General features: G+C 52.2%; 1 protein-coding gene across 8 annotated transcripts in view; it reads right to left on the reverse strand.

Annotated features, from left to right (window-relative positions):
- Positions 1 to 19303, reverse strand: part of LOC136556566 (microtubule-associated protein 4-like) — a 68415-nt gene that overhangs the window by 16797 nt on the left and 32315 nt on the right. For 4 of the 8 annotated variants that reach the window (XM_066549877.1, XM_066549868.1, XM_066549884.1 and 1 more), the window contains 6 exons: positions 12848 to 12948; positions 11740 to 11952; positions 9990 to 10167; positions 5513 to 5572; positions 3473 to 3792; positions 1612 to 1734 (listed from right to left, as the gene is read on the reverse strand). In XM_066549877.1, the coding sequence (XP_066405974.1) occupies positions 1612 to 1734; positions 3473 to 3792; positions 5513 to 5572; positions 9990 to 10167; positions 11740 to 11952; positions 12848 to 12948 (995 nt within the window). The remainder of the gene's footprint in view (positions 1 to 1611; positions 1735 to 3472; positions 3793 to 5512; positions 5573 to 9989; positions 10168 to 11739; positions 11953 to 12847; positions 12949 to 19303) is intronic. The other 4 variants (XM_066549907.1, XM_066549924.1, XM_066549899.1 and 1 more) reach the window with 3 other exon arrangements.

The raw sequence follows: 19303 nt of genomic DNA on the forward strand, positions 1-19303 counted from the left end.
CTGAGAGCCAGCCCAGAGGGGTGGGATGGGACTGCCCAGGGCATGGAAACCTCCCTGGGGCACTGAGAGCCAGCCCAGAGGGACAGGATGGGACTGCCCAGGGCATGGAAACCCCTCTGGAGCAGGGAGAGCCAGCCCAGAGGGACAGGATGGGACTGCCCAGGGCATGGAAACCTCCCTGGGGCACTGAGAGCCAGCCCAGAGGGACAGGATGGGACTGCCCAGGGCATGGAAACCCCTCTGGAGCAGGGAGAGCCCAGAGGGACAGGATGGGACTGCCCAGGCCATGGAAACCCCCCTGGAGCAGGGAGAGCCAGGTGGGATGGGACTGTCCATGCCCCAGGAGGCTCCTGGGAGGTTTCCAGGGACAGGGGCTGCAGGTGGATCCCACCTTTGTCCTTTCCAGGGACAGCTGGCCAGAGCAGGGAGAGCCAGCCCTGGGAGCCACCACTCCCAGCACGCTGTGAGCTGCTCCATGCCCACACCTGGGCTGGCTCCAGCCCTGGCCAATGTCCCTCCACAGCCCTGGGCAGTACAGCTGGGTCTGAGAAACATTCTGCTATTGAAGGTGGTCACACCCTCAGCTGAATGGCCTCAGGTGAGTCCCAGGTTAGTGAAATTGTTTCTCCTTCACACTGACTCAGATTAAGGGTGTGAGAATGTGGTTGGTGGTGGTTTGGTTTGGCAGTGCTGGGGATGGTTGGGCTCCATGATCTCACAGGGCTTCTCCAGCCTCAGTGAGTCTGTGGTTCTGAAGGCAAGAGGTGAGGTTTGGCTGAGCTCTGCTCACAGCAGTAGCTGGGTTAGACACCAGTGTTTACAGAGGTTAGTTACAACACAGGTTTAGTCTGCAGCTGAGTTATTTACCACAGCACAAGCAGGCCCCAGCTGGATCCTGGCTCCTACAAGGTGACAAGCTTGGAGCACAGCAGGGATCACCCAACACTCTCAGCTGGGCAGGCTCCCAGAGCTCCTCAGCCAGGTCAGAAAGGCTGGACTCAGGAACAGCAGCTCTGGGAACATACCTGTGCCATGGAGTGTGGGGTGCTTCACTGACTCCCTAGAGGTACAAATCCTGCTCGTTCCTGACCATTCCTGCCTGGTAATATTGGAATTAAACACTCCCACCTCACAGCCTCCACCTGGGCTTTGGAGTAACCCATCCAGTGGTGATGACCTAAGGCTTGGAGTTACAGAGTTTTGGTACAACTGGGCTGGGAATATTGCAGGGAAGATGTGAATTCCTACACATTGTGCATTCCTAAAAGAAGCAGCTGTGAACTCAACCCCTCTGCCTCGTTACAAACTGTTTCTGTGTGTGGAGAACTGGTTTAAGGGAAACCCTCTGACTCCAAGTTAAGCCTGTATTGACCTGGCAGTGAAACAGGAGGACTTTGCTCTGCAAACCTCTCCAGCAGGAGTGGAGAGGGTCCCTCCCTGGAGGAGTTTCCCTGGGAACATCTCAGGGTGCAGGGGAGAGAAGGGGAGGTGTCTGTGCAAGGACAGTGCCACTGACAGGAGAGAGCAGGACAGCTGGAGAGGAGGGACAGTGACTCAAAATGGAAACGTTTTCCTTCATCTCCCCCAGAGAAAAGTGTGAAAGCAACTCACTTTCCCATTGGGCTGTTTGGGGACCCCCTCTTTTGCTGCCACTTTAGGAGCCACTTTAGTGCCCGCGCTGGGCTCAGAGCTGGGCGCGGCGCCGGCTGACTCTGGCCTTTTCTCTACCTTCCCCTGGATGGAGACAAAGGGATGATTTCACCAGCAAAAGCACAAGTTGGGCAGGAGCACGGGAACACGAGGGACCTGCTGCAGAGGACACCCAGGAGAACTCCCTGCCTGCTCTGATTCCCAGGCCAGGGATCATCCTGTGCCCGGGAGCGGTGACACCAAGGGCACAGCAGTGCCCAGCCCAGGGCACAGAGCAAGGATTCACTTCTCAAAAAGCTCCTGGTGCCCTTCCTCAGGATCCAAGGGACCCCAGGACACTGATCCTGCCAAAAAAAATCCAACCAAATCCCTGGGGAGCCCAAGAGCAGAGCAGGACCAGCTCCTTCTCGTGGAGGACGTGGTGCAGCTCTGGCAGGTGAAGGCACTCGGGGCTCTTCTGGACACACACCCCGAGCTCCCAGCTCAGACTCCCACCCAGCCTCGCTGCACTCAGCCTTGGAGCTCAACAGCTCCTTTAGTTTTTATCTACCAAAAGGCAGGTGCACCCAGAGAGTCCAGCTGAGCAGAAAATTGAAGGAAAATTTACAGGTTTCATAAAAATTCAGCAACTACCCGAGGATATCCATTGTTTTTGCTAGTTTAAATGCAGGGAAGTGCAGCAGAACCTGCATTTTTGGGGGGCTCAGCATAAATCTTGTGTTTCACTAACCTACAGACCAGTGAAGAAAAAAAACCCCAACACTACAACAATTCTCAGACTCTAAAAACAGCTCTGTGTGGACAGGACTACAAAAAGGACAATTTGCTTAACAAGGCAATTGTTAGGATTTAATAACTCTATGAAAATATTTAGAAAATCAAGGACAGTGCAATGAAATGCAAATGCAAGTCCCCTGAGCTGACAGAACAAGGGCTGTGCTGTGCTGCTGCCCAGCCAGGAGCCTGCTGCCTCTGAGGATAAATCCATGCTGCATCGATGCTGTCTGGGACACACAACACCCAGCCAGGAGTGCCCTTGATTTTAATGTGCCTGAGAGCAGATTAAAGCTCTCCCAGCATGGAACGTGCTCCCTTGGCAGCAGATTAAAGTTCTGGGCCGGGTTATTCAGCACCACAGAGCTGCAGCAAAGAGAATGGAAAGATCTGTGTCCCACTGGGGGGGAGGCACAGCCCTCTGGCTGCTGCTGACACACGTGGCCAGGCCAAGGCTGGGCTTACACAACAGCTAAGCAGGGCTCTGTGGTTCTACATGGCCACATTGTTCAGCAGGGGCTGCAGGTGGATCCCACCTTTGTCCTTTCCATGGGACATGCCGATGGTGGAAGTGCCACCTAAGGGCATTAGGAGGCAGTGAGAGCCCCAAGTTTTCTCTCTGGTAATGGTTTTCCAGCACTACCCTCTCCTCGTGCCCACCATGGGGGTCCCAAAAGACTCATTCCATGTCAGCTTTGGGCCTGAGGAGCTGGGCATGGGAAAGGTGCTGTGCAATCCAGATTTGCCTCATCCTAGTGCACTATTCCACCTTCTGTACCATTCAGCAGGCAGTTCCTCCGCCCAAGGGCAAAGGGCAGGACTATGGACAGGACTGAGGGTGTTTCTGTGCCAGGCTTGGGGCAGGAGAGCAGCAGCAGTGGAGCTCTGGGTTCTGCTGTGGAGCAGGGCTGGCTCTGGGGTGGCTCCCGCGCTCTGCCCAAGCAGGACCCAGCGAGGAGCCGAGAGAGCAGTGAGGACACAGCCACCATCCCGCAGAGCCCGGCACAGAGCCCAGAGCGGGCAGGGCGGGCAGGAGGGCAGGGCTCACCTTTCCCCCGCCGGGCTGGTGTTTGATGTTGTCGGTGGAGCCCACCTTGGAGCGGACGTTGCGCAGGTCGGGCCCGGCGGTGCTGGCGGGGCGCGGGGCTCGGGCCGCGGGCCCGGTGCTGCCTTTGCTGCCCGCGGCCTTGGCCGCGGCTCTCTTGGCGTCCGCGGACACCGTGGAGGCCGTGGCGGCTTTGGGGGCGGCGGCTTTGGGCTTGGGCCGGCTGGGGGCCGTGCCGGGCACGCTGGAGGCCGCGGTGGAAGGAGTGGTGGCGCTGCTCTTGGTGGCGCTGCCGGGAGCGCTCTTGGGGCGGCTGGAATCGGCTGTGGGATGGCGGGGAGGGAAAGGGAGATCAGGGTCAGGTACAGAACGGCCTCAGTCACACAGAACTGCCTGAGACACACAGAACTGAACTGCCTGAGACACACAGAACTGCCTGAGACACACAGAACTGCCTCAGACACACACAACTGCCTCAGTCACACAGAACTGCCTGAGACACACAGAACTGAACTGCCTGAGACACACAGAACTGAACTGCCTGAGACACACAGAACTGCCTCAGACACACAGAACTGAACTGCCTGAGACACACAGAATTGCCTGAGACACACAGAACTGAACTGCCTGAGACACACAGAACTGCCTCAGACACACACAACTGCCTGAGTCACACAGAACTGCCTCAGACACACAGAACTGCCCGAGACACACAGAACTGCCTCGGTCACACAGAACTGCCTGAGACACACAGAACTGCCTCGGTCACACAGAACTGCCTGAGACACACAGAACTGAACTGCCTCAGACACACAGAACTGCCTCAGACACACAGAACTGAACTGCCTGAGTCACACAGAACTGCCTCAGACACACATAACTGCCTGAGTCACACAGAACTGAACTGCCTGAGTCACACAGAACTGCCTCAGACACACAGAACTGAACTGCCTGAGACACACAGAACTGAACGGCCTCAGTCACACAGAACTGAACTGCCTCGGTCACACAGAACTCCCTCAGACACACAGAACTGCCTGAGACACACAGAACTGCCTCAGTCACATAGAACTGCCTCGGTCACACAGAACTGAACAGCCTCAGACACACAGAACTGCCTCAGACACACAGAACTGAACGGCCTCAGTCACACAGAATTGCTTCAGCCAGACACACAGAACTGCCTCAGACACACACAACTGCCTGAGTCACACAGAACTGCCTGAGACACACAGAACAGCCTCAGACACACAGAACTGAACTGCCTGAGACACACAGAACTGAACGGCCTCAGTCACACAGAACTGAACGGCCTCAGTCACACAGAACTGAACTGCCTGAGACACACAGAACTGCCTGAGACACACAGAACTGCCTCAGTCACACAGAACTGCCTGAGACACACAGAACTGCCTGAGACACACAGAACTGAACGGCCTCAGTCACACAGAACAGCCTCAGACACACAGAACTGCCTCAGTCACACAGAACTGCCTCAGTCACACAGAACTGAACGGCCTCAGTCACACAGAACTGAACTGCCTGAGACACACAGAACTGCCTCAGTCACACAGAACTGCCTCAGTCACACAGAACTGCCTCAGTCACACAGCCCAGCACGGGCTGGGACCCCAAAGATCAGCTCATCCCAGCCCTGCCACGGCAGGGACACCTTCACTGTCCCAGGTGCTCCATGTCCCATCCAGCCCAGCCTAGGACACCACCATTCCCAGAGATGTACAGGGACCCCTTAATGACCCCAGCCCCAGACAAAGGGGATTGGATTCAGACTGAGGAAACAGCCTCAGGCTGTGCCAGGAGAGGTTCAGGTGGATATTGGGAATATTCCTTCCTGGAAAGGGCTTCCCAGCCCTGGCCCAGGTGCCCAGGGCAGTGGTGGTTCCCCATCGCTGCAGGGATGTGACACCCACGGGGATGTGGCACTGGGGACATGGGCAGCGCTGGGGACAGGGGCTCCATGGCCTTGCAGGGTTTTCCCAGCTGGATTTCCCAGAGCCCAGGCGAGGAGGGAGGTGAGGTTACCTGAGGGAGACTTGGCAGGGGGTTTCTTGGCATCTGCCGGCTTCGCGTCCGTCTTGATGGCTGCCAACACAAACACAGCGGGGTCAGGGGAGATCCCTGCACTTTCCAGCCTGGAACCAGCCCAGGATTCACTGCTCTGTGGGAGCACCTGCCTGGGCAGCTCCTGCTGCCACCAGAACCCCTCGTGTTTGGCAGCCAGAGCACCAATCCTTGTCAAAGGATCCTCACTCGGTCACACCACTCACCTGGGGATGGGCTGCATTTTGTTTCTCCTCACATTAACTTCCTGAATCTGACAGCACTCACTGGGAGTATTTTAATTCTGCCCCATCTTCAATTCTTAAAAAAAACCCCAATCAAGCGAAAAAACCCACCCCAAAACATTTCCTTTCTTTAAAAAGGAACAAAAAGCAGCCCCACATTTGTCCTTGCCCAACCTTGCTCTCATTGCCAGACCAGTCCTACCCTGTGCCAATTTTCTTGCACAGGAGTTATTGCACATATTTTGGCTGCTATTTTAATTGTATAAACCCAAAAATCAATCCCTAAACTGAGCTGCCTTTGGGCAAAGCCCAACGATCATGACCTGATTACACTGCACAGAGGACACTCTAAACCAGGGATGCAGATACACTTCTCCAGGCAGGAGAAAACCAAACACCAAATTGATCAAGGCAAAAACCATGGACTGAAAAACAGACATGGGACTTTATTTTAAGGAACTCTGATAATGAAATTGTAGGGGTTTTACTATTGTAGTGATGAGCACGTTTGAGTAAAACCTGCTTCATTTCAACAGCCAAAGGAAGGCAACATTGAAAAGAAATAATAACTGGAAAAGACCCAAGTTAGAAATTATGAAAACCCTCATTTTTTTTAATATTTAATTTCCATTAAGTCTCAGATTTTTAGATACATTCCAGCAGCTGTCAGGGTCCTTTATGGAATATCAATACCAAAAAGACCAAGGGGAAGAGGCAGATAACTACAGGCCAAGTTAGTCTGGATCATTCCACCCTGACTTTGCTAAAAGCATTCAATTAAACACTCCAGATAAGATTCCAGCTAATGAGGTGAAACCCATTTGGATAATTTAATAAGGCCTAAAGGATGGATACATAATTAATAGCAAACACTTCAAACAAGGGGCTGGCAAACCAACCTAATTTCATTCCTTGAGACCACAACTTTAATTGGGGAAACTGCACGGACAGAACAGCCTTAGGTTTGTGTAAAAGGCAGAGGAATATTATGTTACATTAATATACAGAGATGTTTTGTCTGCTGGTGTCAGTGGGGAGCCAAATGCTGAACACTTCTATCTGTATGAACATGAGGTGCTGAAAACCCAGGGAGACCCCCTGGGACAAGGGTCTGTGTGACAGACTTTGATCTGTGCTTGATCTGAAGGGCTGAGCGTGGTCTTGTACAAACATTAAAGTCATTTCCACATGGGGGGGGGGCAAAAACTAATGAAGAAATAAAATTAAAAATCAAAACATCAAGTCCCACATAACCCTCGGCTCTCCTTTAGCAGAGAAAATGACTGACCTGAAAATACCTGAAAAAGTGGGACTCTATAGTGTCAAACCTGGCCTTTACAGATACATTTCATGTGAGACAATGACTGAAACTTGATGGCAGCTGTGACCCCAGAGCTGTGACCCCAAGAGCTCCAGGTGTTCCCACCCACATCTCACCCAAACCAAACCAAACCAAACCAAACCACACCCAACCAAACCCAACCAAACCACACCAAACCCAACCAAACCACACCAAACCCAACCAAACCACACCCAACCAAACCCAACCCAACCCAACCAAACCAAACCCAACCCAACCCAACCCAACCCAACCCAACCCAACCAAACCAAACCCAACCCAACCCAACCCAACCCAACCCAACTCAACTCAAACCCAACCCAACCCAACCCAACCCAACTCAAACCCAACCCAACCCAACCTAAACCCAACCCAACCCAACCCAACCAAACCTTGAGCATTGGGCTCGCTGTGGTTCCCCTGAGGCCCCAGGTCACCTTCCACCCTCTGTCCCACCCCTGCTTCCACCTCACCCAGAACAGGACCCCCTGCTCTTCCCATTCCTGCCTTCCCTGTGCATTTCCAGATCCAGATTTCTCAGCCTTCCCATGGAGTGCCTCCAGCTGACCTCATCCTCCCTCACCCCAGGGCCCTGCCTGTGCCCTGGCAGGGTCCCACCACGTTCCTGGTGCCACAGCCCCTTGCCCTGCACCTCCTGCCTCTTGGAACAGCTCCCTGCAGCTCTGCATCGCTGCCTCCATCTCCTTTCAGCAGCAAACACTGCTTTGTTTGTGGGGCAGCAGGAATGAGCCCAACTCATTAGAACAGATCCTGCATTCCCGGGCTCCCGTTTGCCTCCAAGACCACACAAAATGAGTTTTACTCACAAAATGAGTTTATCAGACAGGATATGTGGCTCTTGGAACGTGCAACACCTTCTCTACACTTGATTAATTAGATTTTCCTCCAGAGCATAAAGTCTGGGATATCCATCAGGCCAAATCCATCCCAGCACAGCTAAAACATGACAATTCTTTTGGGAAAGCTGGGATAGGAATCCATGATTTGGGATTCAAACCAGTTTGTGTCATTTTACACTTTTATTGACAATTTTTGCCACTGAGGCCCAGTAATTTGAAAAGACTTGAGAAGACCTGACTATAATCTTATCTGATGTTAAATCCCTTGAGTTCTATTAAAAGGAGTGAGAACAGTGTTAGTTTGTCTGAAACACTGCTCAGGTTTCCTGTGGAACTCATGGGAAGTTCCTTCTTTAGCAGCAGTAGGAGTGGGACAGTTTTTGGATGAAGCTGATGTGATTTCAGCTCCAAATATTTCCTGCTCTACTAAAAACCCTCCACTTCTGCTCAACCCTTTTGGATTTCCCACACCAGTTCAGGTGTTTCAAGTCCTCTTCTGAAGATTTGCTTTTTTGAACTTTTATTTAGTGCTTATTGTGTTCCTACGGCAAAACACAGAGGGAGTAGAATGCCCATGCTTAAATCAAGTGTGTCCAGTAATTGCATTAACCCTGGATCACACACAGCTGATGGAGGCTGGCCCTGAAGGGAATTTGGAAGAGGAAGCCCTGGAGAGAAGAACACTTGAGCCACTGTCAGAATCCAGGCAATGATGGAGTGGCTTTTGAACACTTCCAGAGGCGGGGACTCCACAGCTGTGCCAGGGCTGGAGAGCCTTTTCCAGGAGGAACATTCCCAATATCCCCCTGAGCCTCCAGCAGCTGTGCCAGGGCTGGAGAGCCTTTTCCAGGAGGAACATTCCCAATATCCACCCGAGCCTCCAGCAGCTGTGCCAGGGCTGGAGAGCCTTTTCCAGGAGGAACATTCCCAATATCCCCCTGAGCCTCCAGCAGCTGTGCCAGGGCTGAGAGCCTTTTCCAGGAGGAACATTCCCAATATCCACCCGAGCCTCCAGCAGCTGTGCCAGGGCTGGAGAGCCCTTTCCAGGAGGAACATTCCCAATATCCCCCTGAGCCTCCAGCAGCTGTGCCAGGGCTGGAGAGCCTTTTCCAGGAGGAACATTCCCAATATCCACCCGAGCCTCCAGCAGCTGTGCCAGGGCTGGAGAGCCTTTTCCAGGAGGAACATTCCCAATATCCACCCGAGCCTCCAGCAGCTGTGCCAGGGCTGAGAGCCTTTTCCAGGAGGAACATTCCCAATATCCACCCGAGCCTCCAGCAGCTGTGCCAGGGCTGGAGAGCCTTTTCCAGGAGGAACATTCCCAATATCCCCCTGAGCCTCCAGCAGCTGTGCCAGGGCTGGAGAGCCTTTTCCAGGAGGAACATTCCCAATATCCCCCTGAGCCTCCAGCAGCTGTGCCAGGGCTGAGAGCCTTTTCCAGGAGGAACATTCCCAATATCCACCCGAGCCTCTAGCAGCTGTGCCAGGGCTGGAGAGCCTTTTCCAGGAGGAACATTCCCAATATCCACCCGAGCCTCCAGCAGCTGTGCCAGGGCTGAGAGCCTTTTCCAGGAGGAACATTCCCAATATCCACCCGAGCCTCCAGCAGCTGTGCCAGGGCTGGAGAGCCTTTTCCAGGAGGAACATTCCCAATATCCCCCTGAGCCTCCAGCAGCTGTGCCAGGGCTGGAGAGCCTTTTCCAGGAGGAACATTCCCAATATCCCCCTGAGCCTCCAGCAGCTGTGCCAGGGCTGGAGAGCCTTTTCCAGGAGGAACATTCCCAATATCCACCCGAGCCTCCAGCAGCTGTGCCAGGGCTGGAGAGCCTTTTCCAGGAGGAGCATTCCCCATATCCACCCGAGCCTGCCCTGCCCAGCCTGAGGCCGTTGCCTCTCCTGTCCCTGTTCCCCTGGCTGTCCCCTGTGTCAGGAGCTGTGCAGAGCCCTGGTGCTGCCCAGGCAGGAGGCTGCAGGTGCTGGAGGATGGATATCCCCAGGGAAGGGGGAGCACTCACACGTTGGCCTCTTGGGAGGAGTGGGCGCCGTGGTTTTGGCAGCGGCCGCTGCCGTCACTGGCGACGGCGCCGTGGTCCGGGGAGCGGCAGAGGAGCTCCTGGAAGGAGTTTTGGGGGTGGTGGAGGATGGAGGCTTGGAGAGGGAGGTTCTCTTCTCCGTGGGCTTCGCATCCGCGACCTGCAAGGGAGCGGGCGGCATCAGAGCGGCCCCGGCAGAGCCTGAGCCAGGAGGGGCTGGAAGGAACAGGAATCCCTGAAATGCCTCAGCACCTAATGAAGCCTGGCACTGCTGAAAGGTTATAATGCAATTAAAATATAATTGAGACGTGCAGAAGCGAGTGGTGGTGTGGAGGGCAGGACATGGAGCACGGACGCTGCGAGGAGCAGCTCCCAGCCAGGGCTGGCTCAGCTCTGATGTGGGGGGGCCTCTCCTGCTGGGAAGGAGGTTTTGATTTCTGGATCAAATGGAACCAGCACAACACCAGCAGTGCTCCTGGGAGAGATTCCCATCCTCCAGGAGCAGCAATGGTCCCTAAACTGGAATTTGTTTTAACAGTGGAGACACGAGAACTGGGTGTCCACAGCTCATCCCTCATTTGGAAAACTCTTTCCTGCTGTCCCTGGTCAGGCACTTGTTTGTCAATTGCCTGATCTCTGAGGTATGAAAATACTGAATTAATGCATGGGAATAAATATTATTTTATCAAAAAGATACAAAAACTTGAACCAAACCAAAGTCACCAGCTCAAAGTGCAGTTTTACACGTGGTCTATCATTTGCCTTCTGTTATTTTTAGTTAGTTCTGAAAGACACTCAAATGCAGTAATTTGAACTTAATACAGCAGGAGTGGTGGTGTTCAGCCATCAATGAAAGCTTCTGAAATAGATTTGATGTTCCCTTTTAAACCTGAATTCTCCTCCTCTCTCAGATCACAAGTTAACATAGGGATCATTCAAGGGACATCTCCCATTCCTAACACACAGGGATTCCCTGCTTATCTGGAACATGCAACACTGTCCATGAATCCTCTCTTTTGGGGGGTTACAAATCTCCAGAGATTTCTAAGTGTTATCAATCCTCCCTGTGCAGTTCTGCAGTGACCACACATCATAAAATGACCATTGGTGGGAAATAAGGAGTGTTCACATGGATTTGTTTTTCTTCAATATTCCTATCAGAGGTCTCCAGTCAGGTTTCCCATGTTCTTGTCTGGATTTAGGAGTTGTACACAGAAAGAATTCCTGGCTGGGAGGGTGGGGAGGGGCTGGGATGGAATTCCCAGAGAAGCTGTGGCTGCCCCTGGATCCCTGGAAAGTCCAAGACCAGGCTGGACAGGGCTTGGATCACTATGGGATAGTGGAAGGTGTCCCTGCCATGGCAGGGGTGGGATGGGATGGGATGGGATGGGATGGGATGGGATGGGATGGGATGGGATGGGATGGGATGGGATGGGATGGGCTTTAAGGTCCCTCCCAGCCCAACCCAGCCTGGGATCCCTGACTCATGGCAGCTCATCAGGACAATCTCAGCACTACACTCAGGTTTAATTCTCCTCTGTGGTGACACAGTTCAGTGCCAGGGACACGACGCCATCCCTGGGAAGCTGCTCCAAGCCCTCTGCAGCTCCCAGCACGCTGAATGCCCCTCCTGATCTCACCTAGCCCAGCAATTCTGCCCTGCCCATGGCTGAGGGCTGGGAGTCTGCCCTGTAGCGAGCCCTGGGTGCCCCCAGAGGCAGGCAGTTCTTACCTTTGGTTTAGTCTCTTTTGGAGTGAGGGTGGAGGGACGGGTGCTGCTGGTGCCGGGGCGTTTGGAGGTGGTGCCTGGAGCAGGAGCTGCACTTGGGCTCGTGGGCTTTTTGTTTGTGCCCGGGGTGGCCGAGCTGGGCCGCTTGGGGCTGGTGCTGCCCGAGGCCTTGGCCTTGGCCGCCGCCGCCTTGGCAGTGGAGGAGGATGCAGCAGGCTTTAGGGTTGGGCCAAAAAGCAAAATCCAGGATAAAACCAAAGAAATACAACAAAAAATAGCGCATTGTAAACCAAAACATTGAGCTGCAACAACAGAAAAGTGATATTTTAAAGGAAACAAATAATAATAATAATAATAATAATAATAATAATAATAATAATAATAATAATAATAATAATAATAATAATAATAATAATAATAATAATAATATTTCTGTTTTCTGAGTGCAACAAAGACTGAAATGCAGCAGCCTCTGGGGCTGGGGGCGTTCTGCCATTCAATTCCAAACCAACAGATTTATTTCAGCAGCATGGAAAGCAACAGAAGGAATGGCTGGTAAAGCTGGATTAGTAATTGGGTGCTCCTGGCATCCAGGGCTACGTGCAATCCACGGGCCGTGGCTTTCCAATTATGGGCACGCTGGGATTGCAGCTCCAAATCCCCTGGGATCAGCTCCCCTGGTCACACGGGCAGGGCCTCCAGGGGACAGAGCCCCTGCCCCCCCAGCCCTGCTGGGGACACTGGGGGGACTTTGCTGCGTGCTGGGAGCTCCTGAGAGCACAGCTCCAAAGCCTGAGCAGGGCTCTGCGTGCACAGAAACAGGCTGGGAACAACTCACAGAGTATGGCTGAGCACAGGGGTTACTACATGTTTACTATGTGTTTACTACTGCTACAGTCACTGCAGCAGGCAGGGAATTCACTGAAATGGAGTCTGCACACTTTGATCAAAGTTTGCCACGGGCAGCTCCCAACTGGACGGGTTTGCTGCAGGGACAGGGCTCCCAGGGGCAGCTCAGAAAACAGAAGTGGGGCTGGCACAGCTGAGGAAGCAGAAAAGCTGGGAAATGAAAGCCCTGGAAGCAGAGATGGGAGCAGGGAACAGCTCCTACCTTGGTCTTCTTCTCGGGGCTGGGGGGCAGCTCCTTGTTGGGAGGAGCTGTGATGTCGTTCCCACTCACGGCCTCGGCTGCTTTGGGCTCCTCTGCCTTGCCTGGGGGAAGGAAGGCACATTTGTAAGTGGAAGCTTTTTATTCTTTTTAAGATATGGTTTTTTTAGTTTGCTGTTACTCAACACAGCAGCAGCAGGAGACAGAACTGACACAGCACAGGTTGGTGTTAGTGGAAAAGTTCCTGAACCCCAGAATACCTGCAGGAGGAAGAAAGATTTTCCCTGCAACAGGAATGGTTCATCCAGGTGCTGTTAGATTCCAATTTCTCACATTATCCAGTGGGAAAAGCCAACCAGCAGATGAAGGAAACCTGTGGTTTACTTTAAATAGCAAATCTTCTCATCTTTTAAGTTGTTACAAGAAATTTTTGGAACCTTCACAGTGAAGTCCTGACCTCCTCCAGGTTTTACACTTATCCTGGAGTGGGGCTCTGTTCCCAGCTATCCCCATTGTTACAGCTGTTCCTGCTCAACCTTTCCTCTGCCCACAGCCCACAGTGAGCAGGGAGGGTTCCCAGCAGCCAAAGGGAGCTACAGGAAAGGTCACACAGGTCACAGGTGCCAGCCCTGATCCACCAGCACAAGGAGCTGGAGCCAGGCTGGGAGAGCTGGGAATGTTCCCCTGGAGAGGAGAAGGCTCCAGGGAGAGCTCAGAGCCCCTGGCAGGGCCTGGAGGGGCTCCAGGAGAGCTGGAGAGGGACTGGGGACAAGGCATGGAGGGACAGGACTCTTTCCATCCAAACACCCCAGGATTCCCACAAGAGCAGGACCATGGAGATCCCATTCTTGCAGACACTGACCCCTCACTGGAGCTGTGTTACAGCACAGAGCTCAGAGCCAGCTCCAAGAAGGGCCATTTTTCCCTGTGATTGTTCCTTTTGGCATTGTCACCGGGGCTGTGACACTGGCTGGGGACAGGGAACACACCCAGGCTGTTCCCTGAGGGGCAGGAGAGCAGCACCCCCTCCTTGTGTCCTCTGGAAAGCCAGAACCCAAAGCAGCACCAGCACTGCCCTCCAACCCAACAAATCCTTCATTTAGGAGCAGTTTCCCCAGGTTTTCTCCCCAAATTCCCTGAAATCCCACAGCAGCAAGGAGCAGCTTCCCTACAAATCCCTTCCAAGCCCTCCTTCCCCAGGGTGCAGCTGCACAACCACCCTGCCCTGGGCTGGATCCTGCCAGCATCCTCTGCCAAGAGCCCAGCACAAATTCCTGCAGCATCTCCCCTGTCATCTGGGGATTCAAATCCAGCCTTATCCGTGTTGGACGCTGCTTTTTATAACCCTGAACAGATTGTGACAAGGCCAGGCTAAGGATTCCAGCAGTAAACAGCCTGTTCTCCACATCTTTTGGAAATTGCAGTTTCTGTTCCCTGCCTTCCTGCTTGTCAGACTTGACAGGAGTGTCTCAGAGGATGGCTCAGTCCTGGTACAAGCCAGGAAAACCAAATCACCCCGTGCCTCCCTCCTACCAGAGCATGGCTTGTTGTTTTTATGTTCTGACTCCAGGGTAAGCTCAGGAAAAGCCTTTTCCCCCCTGAATTGGTTTAACCCCTTCCTACCCATCTGGCCTTCCAGTTCTGCAGCACTGGGCTGAGCATGCTGGGCACATAAAAGAGGCTTTTGAAGGAAAACCAGCAGAATGTAGAGGTTGAACACCTGCTTTAATACAAAATGCTTAGGAATTGTGTCTGTCCACCTGGAAAACCGGTTTTTATTGCAGCTGATCTGTATTGGCTGCTCTCTACCTGATTCCTCCCCTGCATTTCAAGAACCCTTTCTGTTCTCCTGCTTTCACCTGTCAGTTCCATGCACAGCAATGCCAGCAGCAGCAGTTGTCAGCAGTTCCCTCTCCTGAAAAACAACTCCTGCCCATTCCCTTCTCTCTGCTCCCAGAACTGCTTCGTCTGGAATCCTACCAGTCTCAAATATCCCCCACATCAAGGTGACTTCCAGCTGGTAAAAGCTGCTGTCATTAATTATTTCAGCTAATTCAGCACCAACATTAAACCTCTGGCTGATGAGGGGTTGCAGCACCCATGACAAGAATTCCCAGGATCAGGGAGTGCTCCTCAAATCCTGCAACACCCACAGGGTCAGGATCTGAACTCCAGCAGCTCCCACATTTCTGAACCAGTGACAACATGAATTTCATGCTATTTCATGTTGTTTAATAGAAGATGAATAAAAAACAGGACAGGACAAGGGAAATGGCTTCCCACTGCCAGAGGGCAGGGATGGATGGGATATTGGGAAGGGATTGTTCCCTGGGAGGCTGGGGAGGCCCTAGAATAGAATTGCCAGAGCAGCTGGGGCTGCCCCTGCATCCCTGGCAGTGCCCAGGCCAGGCTGGACAGGGCTTGGAGCAGCCTGGGACAGTGGGAGGTGTCCCTGCCATGGCAGGGGTGGCACTGGATGGGCTTTAAGGACCCTTCAACCTAAACCATTCTATTATTATTATTATTATTATTATTATTATTATTATTATTACTACTACAGGGGAACTGGGTAGAGACCTTCTCTACTTGAGGGGCCACAACTCAGGCTCCATCTCTCAGAGACTCTGACATCCCAGGACACACAACCCTGCCCCATCCCCCAGGGATTACAGAAGGAGAGGTTTGGGGTTTAATATTCATTTGTCCTGTGCTCATCAGGACATTTGCTCTCATTCATGGTTTAATTACGAGGCTGTTCTCAGAGCAGAGAACTGGCACCATTTCCTAGTTACAGGGAATATTAGGAAAAGCTGCCAAACCTTAATCAAATTTGTTCATTAGGCTGCAAGAGAATTATTTAGGAGACTTTTCAGTTTGCCTGCTCCCCCAGGCAGAGGCAGAAGGCCCTGGAAGATGTTTGAAAGGCATTTGGTTGGAGCTGCTGTGGCCTGAGCTGAGTCAGCAGCAGCAGGGAAGCACTCCCGAGGGAAAGGGGCTTCAAGGAGACAGGGAGGGCCATTCCCATCTGCCATCCTCCATGGATCCCTCCCAGCACAGCCCTGCCTTCAGCAGTGCCTCCCCACACGGAGGGCAGTGTGCTGCCACTGCCTCCATCCTCGGCCCTGTCCCCACTGCTCCTGTTCCTAATGGTGACAATCACAGTTCTCGGCCTGTCCCAACAGTTTGCAAGAGCAGCACTGCAATAAATGATTCCTGTCACGATTCCTATCAAGAAATCATTCCTAGCATTTCTCCTATCACAATTCCTATCAAGAAATTATTCCCAGCATTTTCCTGTCATGATTCCTATCAATAAATCATTCCTATCATTTTTCCTATCATGATTCCTATCAATAAATCATTCCTATCATTTTTCCTATCATGATTCCTATCAAGAAATGATTCCCAGCATTTTTCCTATCATGATTCCTATCAATAAATCATTTCTAGCATTTTTCCTATAATGATTCCTATCAAGAAATGATTCCTAGCATTTTTCCTATCATGATTCCTATCAATAAATTAAATAAATTATTCCTGTCATTTTTCCTATCATGATTCCTATCAATAAATGATTCCTATCATTTTTCCTATCATGATTCCTATCAAGAAATGATTCCTAGCATTTTTCCTATCACGATTCCTATCAAGAAATCATTCCTAGCATTTTTCCTATCACGATTCCTATCAATAAATCATTCCTATCATGATGAAGCCCTGGCCCAGGGTGCCCAGAGCAGCTGTGGCTGCCCCTGCCATGGCAGGATGAGCTTTAAGGTCCCTTCCAACCCAAACCATCCCGGATCCCTGTGGCCTCAGCAGTGCAGCTGCAGGGACACCCTCAGGTGACATGGGGACACTGAGCAGTCCAGACACAGGCTGGAGGAGCCCAAAGAGACTCCAGGTCTCCATGCATGGGAGGGACACGCCTGGATGGGCCTGGAACAGCCCCTCTGCTTGCACAAGGCTTTGGGCTGGGGTTAAACCAGTCCAGTCCAGCCTAAGTGACTCCTGTCCCAGCTGCAGGGGGTTGCCCAACTCCCCCAAGGGTTTCCTGAAGCCAAATCCTGGTTGTGGGTAACTGTAAATAGAATTCCTAACCAGAGGAGGAAACAACCCGTCCCACCCACCCCTGGAAAAAACATCTCTGTGGATTTCAGTCTGGAAGCACCTGCAGGTCCAACAGCTTCTGAGCACAGGCAGCCATGGAGAAGCAGGACAAGGCAGCCTGGAGGGGATGAGGGGAGCTCAGTTACCCCAGTCCCCCACTCAGCTACACCTGGCTGCTCAGGGGTGCTCAATCTTACTCTGAGCATCTCCAGCAATGGAGCTTCCACAGCTGGGAGCTTCTGCTCCTGGATCTGATCACCCTCCTGGTAAAAAAAAAATAAAAAAAGCTAAAATCTCACAGTTCCCGAATTCCTGGCAGAAGCTGTTTTACAGCTTTGCTGAAATCTCTCAGCAGTCACCCAGCATGGTTTGCTTTCAGCTGCTGCTGTTATTTTCGTTTGCTGACCCATATTCCTATCCTGGAAAACCAGAACTGTCTCTTGTTCACAACTCCCCTGCCACTGATGACTTTTCAGACACAACCACAACCTCCTCCCTCCCCACATTCCCTTTTCCAGGCTCAGGAGTCTTGTTTGGCCACTGCCCGTGCCAGCTCCCTCAGGACTGATTGATTATTAATTAATTAATTAATTTATTTATTTATTTATTTATTTATCACAGCTCTCATTCCAGAGAGCCCCTGGAGGACCAGGTGTGCACTGAGACATTGGACTCAAAGGGAAGCACAAGGAATCAGGGAATCCCAGGATGGTTTGGGATGGAGAGACCCTAAAGAGCATCAACCCCCTGCCATGGCAGGGACACCTCCCACTGTCCCAGGTGCTCCCAGCCCTGTCCAGCCTGGCCTGGGCACTGCCAGGGATCCAGGGGCAGCCCCAGCTGCTCTGGGCACCTCCCCACTCTCACAACCAGGATTTCTTTCCATTTATCTTCACCTGACCTTTCCCTCTTTCAAACATTAGGATTTAAGAATTGACAGAGTTTTTCCTTTTGTTTTCTCTTTCTGGATTCCTCCAAGTCCCCGTGCTGGAGGAAAGCCACACAGAATTATCCTTATGGCACCTCCATCCTACAAATCCAGTGTGCAGTCCCAGCTGGTGTGAGGTGATGCTGAGCTGAGCCAGGAGGGAGCAAACACAAACCTTCAGTTTTGAGTAACAGCTCTCACAAAAGCTGCAACTCTGTGTGAAAAACCCAAACAGGCACAAAGCCTGAAAAGCTTTGCTGTTTGTATTCTCTGAAGAAGTAAAATGAGGCAACAGCACTTACAGAAATGCACCCAGGAGGATCTTTTTGAAGTTAAACTGTGTTACTGCACTGTTTCATAAATCACAGAGCTCAGGAGCAACGCCTGTGGGCAGCTCAGCACCAACTAGCAGCTTAGGAAAGAGCAAGAATTCCCAAAAATCCATCCTCATGCCAAAAGGAAGACCTTGGTAGAAGCTGTCTTGGGCTCCTGTCAGCAGGCCAGAGGTTCCTGTAGGCAAAGGCTGGATCTGGAACCCCATCCTGCCTTTTGGGACTGCTGCTCCTCGTGTCCCATCCAGAGGCTGCTGGGCCCTGCCCAGGCTCCCCAGGGAATGGGAGCATTCCCAACCCTGCCAGAGCCCCAGGAACACTTGGACAGCACTCCCAGGGATGCCCAGGGTGGGATTTTGGGGTGTCTGTGCAGGGCCAGGGCTTGGATCAATGATCCCTGTGGGTCCCTCCTGCCTCAGGACATTCCCCATTTTGCTATGCTTCCTTTCTCCCTCTAATAAAGGAGATTTCCATGGATGCTTGAGGCTGTATCCCCCAGATGCTGTCCCTCCCAGCTGTCCCTCTGGCTCTGTGTGGCAGTCCCTGTGTCACCTGCCCTGCCTGCAGCTGCAGCCCAACGTGAACCAGGCCAGGCATCATCCCCAGATCCCCAGCCAGGGATATTTAGCAGGCTAAGCTCAACTAAAACATCATTCAATGAAACAGCTCCATAATTCTCATCGGGATTAGAGTCATCAGCTGAAAATCCATTAAGAGAAATAGATTAAGCAATAAGGCAATGACCATCCTTGTCTTTACTCTCCCTCTTGAATGTAAACAAGCCCTGGAACAAAACCTGCTCATGGGGAACCACTGAGAGGCACCAGCTCCTTCCTCATCCCTCAGCTCCTTCCTCATCCCTCAGCACCCCAAAGGAGCAGCTGCATCCCAAAAACCACCCTCAAATAAAGCTTTTTTGTCTAAGGCTCTTACAGAAAAGTATCTACAAGTACAACAAATCTTGGTTTGAACAGAAATACGACCCTGAGCTGCTCCCTCCTCCCCAGAAAAGGCAGAATCAACATCTCCTGCTTGACCCAAATGCAGAGGGCTCAGCATTTTATCTGGCAATGAATGCAACTCAGTCAA

The sequence above is a fragment of the Molothrus aeneus genome, chromosome 1 (genome assembly GCF_037042795.1).
Source record: "Molothrus aeneus isolate 106 chromosome 1, BPBGC_Maene_1.0, whole genome shotgun sequence".
Classification (NCBI taxonomy): domain Eukaryota; kingdom Metazoa; phylum Chordata; class Aves; order Passeriformes; family Icteridae; genus Molothrus; species Molothrus aeneus.